The 6,804-nt window shown below is 50.0% G+C and overlaps 2 protein-coding genes across 6 annotated transcripts in view; one reads left to right on the top strand and one right to left on the bottom strand.

Moving 5' to 3' along the window:
• The first annotated feature begins 875 nt into the window (after window positions 1-875).
• Window positions 876-3,266, top strand: HSD17B10 (hydroxysteroid (17-beta) dehydrogenase 10). Of its 2 annotated transcripts, none has more exons than XM_010857090.1 (6): window positions 876-986; window positions 1,334-1,498; window positions 2,127-2,291; window positions 2,412-2,540; window positions 2,620-2,728; window positions 2,964-3,266. In XM_010857090.1, exons 1-6 carry the CDS (start codon window positions 960-962, stop codon window positions 3,116-3,118), a joined length of 750 nt encoding a protein of 249 aa, XP_010855392.1. In that variant the 5' UTR covers window positions 876-959; the 3' UTR covers window positions 3,119-3,266. The 2 variants fall into 2 exon arrangements, with proteins under 2 accessions (XP_010855392.1, XP_010855391.1); XM_010857089.1 differs by having other exon boundaries at window positions 2,928-3,264.
• A 95-nt stretch (window positions 3,267-3,361) lies between these two features.
• RIBC1 (RIB43A domain with coiled-coils 1) overlaps window positions 3,362-6,804 on the bottom strand; it is a 14,732-nt gene continuing 11,289 nt past the window's right edge. For 3 of the 4 annotated variants that reach the window (XM_010857091.1, XM_010857092.1, XM_010857095.1), the window contains exons 6-8: window positions 4,549-4,667; window positions 3,765-4,159; window positions 3,362-3,657 (exon numbers count right to left, since the gene is read on the bottom strand). In XM_010857091.1, coding sequence (XP_010855393.1) covers window positions 3,576-3,657; window positions 3,765-4,159; window positions 4,549-4,667 — 596 coding nt within the window. In that variant the 3' untranslated portion in view covers window positions 3,362-3,575. The remainder of the gene's footprint in view (window positions 3,658-3,764; window positions 4,160-4,548; window positions 4,668-6,804) is intronic. The other variant, XM_010857093.1, reaches the window with a different exon arrangement.

Here is a 6,804-nt window from a genome sequence, read left to right as displayed (position 1 = left end):
AGACTAAAGTTATGGTCTGAAGACCTTGGTTTGGGGAGAAGTATATAAAGAAGTCAGATAAGGTAGGCTCAGAATTATAATTAGGATACTGGTGAAAACATGTTTTAGGGTGTTCTGGGTCTTAAATGACAATCTCTGGTTGAGGTCCAATGTGAAATGTGTGTTCTGGGCTTTGGGGTTTAAAATAGATGGTTAGACATAGAAGACAGTACCAAAGGCTCAAAGATGTTTTTTGCTTCTCTGCTTATGCCTCTTTGGGTTTGTGTTTCTCAGCAGCTGTCTCAGAATGTCGTTTTCTAGTTTCTCTTGTTATGGCTTTCCACATCCGTATCTCTGAGAACCTGTTGGTCATCTCTGTTCTTCTCAGTCGCTTCCTCAACATATTTCTCTGTATGTGGCTCTCACAATCACCATCTTTGTATATCCATGCCTGGGTTCTAGAATCTGGTTCTTTGTCCCTTCCTTTGTCTGTGTCTGTACTGAAATTACTTCTTTTTCCAACTGAACTTTCCAACTTCCCTCTCGGAAGGCATGAACCTTTTATTATTCCTCTGATTATTTTATTATTCTTCTATTATCCCTAGTGCCCCACACAGAGGCTGGCATATAGGAGTCTCTCCGATATATTTATACTTGAACGGAGGCTTTTTCCGAGGAGTAAGGAACACATTCTCAATCTCCTGTCCCCCTCCCCCCAGCAGAGCTGCAGGCCTGACCAAAGGCCCGGGGGTGTGGTAGTGTTGCGACGCGGCTATTCGCTGTTTTTCCCCGGGTGTAGAGACTTTCTGCCTGGACCTTGCCGGGACCGGCCTTGCCCCCGCGGCGGGTGACGCGAGAGGCCAGCGCCCACTTGATTGGCTGAGCGGCGGACCGCCCACCTCGCCGGCCCCGCCCCGCGGCTCCGCCCCGGCCAAGCAGCGAATCACCGACAGTCCAGCCCGTGGAGAGGCCTGAACAAGATGGCAGCTGCTTGTCGGAGCGTGAAGGTAAGTGGGTTTTCGCCCTTCTGCACCCACTGGGACGGCGCAGCCATAGAACCAGCGGGGAGAGATCGGTGCTGGGAGAAAGCGTCACTCTTATCTAGGCCTGTTATTGCGACGGTGGGGCTCGGGAGGTGAAGGTCAACTCTCCGGGGCACGTGCATGTGCCCTGGATGTGGATGTGCACTGGCTGGCTGTCTGAGGATGAGACACCCAGAGGGTCCCATCGTTAAGATGAGGAGGCACATCTGGGTCAAGTCGCGGCGGTGACCGGGAGCCTCCCTCGCAGAAGCCTGGAGAATGGGTGGGGGTGGTCCGCACAGTGTAGTTGTTGACCGAGCTCCTCTTCACAGGGTCTGGTTGCCTTAATAACCGGCGGAGCCTCAGGCCTAGGCTTGGCCACAGCGGAGCGACTGGTGGGGCAGGGGGCCACTGCTGTACTTTTGGACCTGCCCAACTCAGATGGGGAGACCCAGGCCAAGAAGTTAGGGAAGAGCTGCGCCTTTGCCCCAGCCGACGTAAGTGGGGTTACCTCACCTCTCCCATGGGGTTCCTTTTCATAAAGGTGCCTGTCTTTGTGGGCAATGGACTCATCTCCTTTTCCCTTTTGGTCTGAGCTGTTTTCATACGCCTCCGGATAAAGAATTTCTAAAGCTGTGATTCACAACAGGGAGGAGGGCGGGGAGGGAGGTTGGAGATTAGCCATATCAGAATCTCCTCAAGGAGATATGTAGAGTTATTGTGCCCTGTAATTTTAATATTTACAAAGTCAAAAAACTTATCCTGAAACAAACTACAGAAAGTAAAGTTTGACAAAATCATATTAGCAAGTAGGGGTACCAAAAAGTTAGTTTATATTCATATCAATAATTCTCACAACTTATCTGATCCACAGCAGTTGAGAATCTCCAGGGGTATGTAAGTTTATCAAAAGAGGGTATAGATTTCAAAGATGTTTTGAAACACTGCTCTGTAATACCTAACATTTTCACCTTTGTCTCACTCTAGAGTTTTCTTTCCTTGGTCTCTCCCTTGCTTACACAGTCACTCGAAGACTGGATTTGCCCTGCGCCCCCAACCCCCTGCATGACTTAGTGGTATGTGTGTGATGGTAGATGAATACCTTCTCCACTTTTCCCTTTGAAGGTGACCTCAGAGAAGGATGTGCAAGCAGCCCTGACTCTAGCAAGAGAAAAGTTTGGCCGTGTGGATGTGGCAGTCAACTGTGCAGGCATTGCAGTGGCCAGCAAGACATATAACTTAAAGAAAAGCCAGGCCCATACCTTGGAGGACTTTCAGCGAGTTATCAATGTAAGGCCTTAGAGGTTCTCCAGGGGTAGTAGTAAGAAGTATCTGACTGTGAGTGTCCCCACACCCACAAAAGGCTACCTCTGCTTCAAGTCCTATATCATGTCTCTTCTGGTCCTCCAGGTGAATCTCATAGGCACCTTCAATGTGATCCGCCTGGTGGCTGGTGAGATGGGCCAGAACGAACCAGACCAGGGAGGCCAACGTGGGGTCATCATCAATACAGCCAGCGTAGCTGCCTTTGAGGGCCAGGTGTGTGAGTAGGGACAAGGCTTGTACCTTGGTGACTTGTTGGGGGCCCTGCCCCCTATGACCTCCACTCCCTCTCCAGGTTGGACAAGCTGCATACTCTGCTTCCAAGGGGGGCATAGTGGGCATGACATTGCCCATTGCTCGGGATCTGGCTCCCATGGGTATCCGGGTGATGACCATTGCTCCAGGTAGACATATCCCCTCCCTGCCACACCTGGGATTGGGTGGGATCTGTGGACAATTGAGCAGGGAAGGTATCTACCATCTAAACAGCAGCAGCCTTCTATCTCTGGACATAGGGAAGCACCACAAGTAGAGTTACGGTGAGGAGGGACCAGGTAGATATAAAAGTGAGGGTGGGTCTCTGATTCTGGCTGTCTTATCTAGGCCTATTTGGCACCCCGCTGTTGACCACCCTCCCAGATAAAGTGCGCAACTTCCTGGCCAGCCAGGTGCCCTTCCCCAGCCGACTTGGTGACCCTGCCGAGTATGCTCATCTGGTACAGGCCATCATCGAGAACTCATTCCTCAATGGAGAAGTCATCCGGCTGGATGGGGCCATCCGCATGCAGCCTTGAAGGGGGAAGGCAGAGAGAACAAAGGTTCCTCTGTCTTTCCCCCTCCTGGAGTGCTCTACTCCAGTTTGGAAGGAAGCCCAGTAGCCATTTTGTAACCTCTGCCTATCAGTCACCCTGTGTGCCTAATAAAGTCTCTGTTTCTCACGGAGGAGTGAGCAGCACTGTGTGCTGGGGGAGTTGGCATGGGGAAGAAATGTGAATGGGTGAAGACTGACAGGGTTGGATGCTCAGAACCCATGGGTGGGGTGGGAATGGCAGTACCTTACACCTTTTGTGTCCTATTACAACATGTAACCTTGATTTTAGTGAATAACTTTATTACCCAGGGTCAGAGGTGGGGTACTGGCTCAGCTCTCTTCCATTGGGAAATGGATTGGGGAGGGAGGGTCTGCAGTATTTTTCTCTCTGTTAGCTTCTGTGAGCTTGATGGTGGAGGTGGGAGAGGACCATCCTGAGCTCAGTGGCTGTTGGTGTTAAATTGCAGATGATATTGGGCTGTAGGTTGATTGGTATAGATTATTGAATTCAGATAATTCTGCCTGTAAAAGAAATCCAGAGGCCTCAGCTAATGGGCTTTCCCTGGCCCTTGCCATCCCTCCCTACCCTCCCTTGGCATTCATCCTTGCTGCCACCCACTAGAACTCACTGGGCTTTTTGCTCCATAGCCAGCTGCTGGTTGAAGGAGCCCAGTCCCCTCCGAAATTCAGCACACAGCTCCCTTTCCTGCTCTTCTAGCTCCTTTGCTGCCTGGGCCAAGTTTATGGCCTGGCTTTCCCATTTGGCATCCAGTGCTTGTTCAGCTTGGCGCTGTGCTTCCTTTTCATGGTGTTGTGTCTCCTGTACTTTCCTGATGGTGGCTCTCTGCTCTGGAGTCATGCCCTTCCAGCAATAGGGCAGGACTCTGTGGGGAGCCACGGGGTTTTGGGCAACCTGCGGGTTCTCAGTCAGTAGGTCACTTGTGATCTGGTTCTGGACCTCCACGAGATTCGCCTCCTGTTGTCGCTGATGCTCTTGGCGCTGCTGCTCAGCCAGCTTAACTGCCTGGTGGGGCCCCCAAATGTGAGCGTTTGGATGCCCAACCTCAGGGAGCTCTCAGTCACAGGGGGAGGGGGAGACATGGCCCTACTCTCCCCCATCTAAGGGAGAGAAGGAAGAGATACTGCATGGCCTTTGAGTGACTTAAGGTGGGGGAAGGGGTGGAATGGGCAGGGAACTCCTTTGCCCTCTGGAAGCCCTTAGACTGAGAGACTGGGGAAAGGAGGGCAGTGTTCTGTTCTCAGATCATCCTGAGCCTGGAGGTGGGGAAGGGGACCTCCTGCCCTGAGAGGGCCCTAGGGTGAAGGGGGAAGTCCCCAGGTAGATGAGAGGGCTGGTTTGATCGGTAGATTGGGGAAGCCTGGTGCCCTGGATGGTTCTTATGCTGTACATACCTGCGCTTTGTTGGCACTGGCCGTGGCAGCCATCATGGCTATGCGGCAGGACTCCTCCAGCTTGGCTAGTTGGGCGGCCCGCATGTCCATAGCTAGGCGTAGCTGGTCATTGAGCATGTCTACACAAAGAAATATGGCCAGGGCACTGTCATTCAGCCATTTGTTCAGCAAGCTTTGTGAATGTATGTTTATGCGTGTGCAAGCTATGTCTATGTATGTTTGGGAGTGGGGTAATGTCCTCATTGTAGGGATGTGTGGAAGCAGCTACTCTTTGGGGCTAGGGATAATAAAAGTGACAGCCACAAGGATTTCTCAGGTGCCTCACTGAAAGATGCTTCCAATGGACCTGGGTCTCAATGCCAGCTCTGTTGCTTCGGAGCTGTGTGACCTGGGGAAATTATTTCATCTCTGAGCTTCAGACTAAGGGCTAGGCTGCAGGCACAGCATGAGCAAAAGTATTGAAAGTGCTTCAGTCCAGCTACAGTGGTCTCCATGCTGTTACTAGAACATGCCAGACATTTCTGCCTTAGGGATTTGTAATAAATGATGCTCTTGTCTCATGTTCTTTTGCTTCCTTCAGGTCTTTGCTCACTTTGCTCCTCAGTGAGGCCTTCTGTCTTTCCTACCTAAAATTGCCACCTGCCTGACCCCAAAATTTATCCTCCTCTGATTTATTTTTCTCCCTAGCATTTATCGCCATCCAATATACCTTACATTTTACTTAATTATTTTTGTCTATTGCCTGTCTCTCTACTCACTACAAGGTAACCTTTGTAAAAGCAGGGACGTTTGTCTGTTTTATCCACTGCCATACACTAGCACCTATATCAGAGCCTGGTACATAGTGGGTGCTCGGTAAATATCAAATAAGGAAGTGAAGAAACAGCATGATCTGTATCTTAAATTACAAGTAGTCTGCTCTTGCTGGGGCATAAAATGCAAGTGACTAGGGAGCTCTACAGGGGCCAAACTAAGGACTGGAAACTTGACCCTGAAGGTGATGGCGAATATGGAAGGATTTTAAGTAAGGGGGTGACATGGTTAGATTTGCATTTTAGAAGGCTCCTTTTGGTGCCAGTATAAAGGACAGTGAGGCTGGTGGGAGACAGTGGAGGTAGGGAAGCCATCTTGGAGGCTATGGCAGTAGGCCAGCTGAGAGGGCTGAAACCAGGACAGTGATGGAAAGGATGCAGGGGAAATATATGGAGGTTTCATCAGCAGAATTTGATGGATTGGATTAGGGAGTAAGGGAGAGCAAAAGACTTGGATGCTTCCCAGGGTCCTGGCTGGGATGACTCCGTGCATGATGTGGCCACCTCTGGAACTAGAGGATACAGAATGCAGAGCAGGTTAGGGATCATTGATGAATTCTCTTTAGGAAGCTGAATTGGAGGTGGTCAGCAGCCACCTGGATATCTGACTGCAGGTAAAGAGTCCTCAGCATAGAGATGGTGATGTGGTAGCTGAAACCAGAATGAGGGTCGAGGGCACCTGAGGCAAGTATACAGGGTAAGGAGAGCAGTGTGCCAAGGACAAAGTCTCTAGAAGGAAGAGGAATGATCGGAGAGCTATAGCAGAATATGCTGTCACAGAAGCCAAGGAAGAGAGAGGTTTAAGAAGGAAGATGTGATAAGAGTCAAGTGTAGCAAGAAAGTCCAAGTAAAGGAGAAAAGACTGAACAGAGCCTCTTGTACCTGATAACACAAAGGGCATTGATGATTTTTGTAAGAGTAGTGTCAGTGCAGGTGTGTGGGGAGAAATAAGATCTCAGGAGTTGAAGTGTGACTGGAAAGTTAGGAAGGAATGACAGCAAGTGGAGACAGATTTTTCAAAAAGTATGGCTGTAAAGGAAAAGAGCTAGCTCATAGCATCTACAGGAATCAGAATGGAGAGAGGCTTTTGTTTTATTCTTAAGGAGGGTTATACAGAGACTTCCCTGTTGGTCCAGTGGTTAAGAATCCTGCCGGTTCAGGGGACACAGGTTCAATCCCTGGTCTGGGAAGATTCCACATCCCTCGGGGCAACTGGGCCCATGTGCCACAACTACTGAAGCTGTGCACCCTAGAGCCCATGCTCCACAACAAGAAAAAGTCCTTGCGCAGCAACAAAGACCCAGCACAGCCAAAAAGAAATAAAAAATTTAAAAAGTTTTTTTAAAAAAGGGTTAGACATAAGCATGTTTATAGCCTTCACAGAATACGGCCAGTGGAAAGTGTTGAGAACCTCAGGGCCAGGGCATACCTGAGGGAGCACAAC

Source organism: Bison bison, unplaced genomic scaffold (assembly GCF_000754665.1).
Source record: "Bison bison bison isolate TAMUID 2011002044 unplaced genomic scaffold, Bison_UMD1.0 scf7180017864376, whole genome shotgun sequence".
Taxonomy (NCBI): domain Eukaryota; kingdom Metazoa; phylum Chordata; class Mammalia; order Artiodactyla; family Bovidae; genus Bison; species Bison bison.
Note: the sequence above shows the minus strand (reverse complement) of the source record. Positions and strands in the feature narration are given on the sequence as shown.

What these genes read in the sequence shown, in the direction of transcription:
- HSD17B10 (XM_010857089.1), top strand. Translation starts at nt 960, where the DNA reads ATGGCAGCTGCTTGTCGGAGCGTGAAG. An exon ending in ACTTTCAGCGAGTTATCAAT is followed by an intron (nt 2,292 to 2,411) that starts GTAAGGCCTTAG and finishes CTGGTCCTCCAG; the next exon opens with GTGAATCTCATAGGCACCTT. An exon ending in GGTGATGACCATTGCTCCAG is followed by an intron (nt 2,729 to 2,927) that starts GTAGACATATCC and finishes TGTCTTATCTAG; the next exon opens with GCCTATTTGGCACCCCGCTG.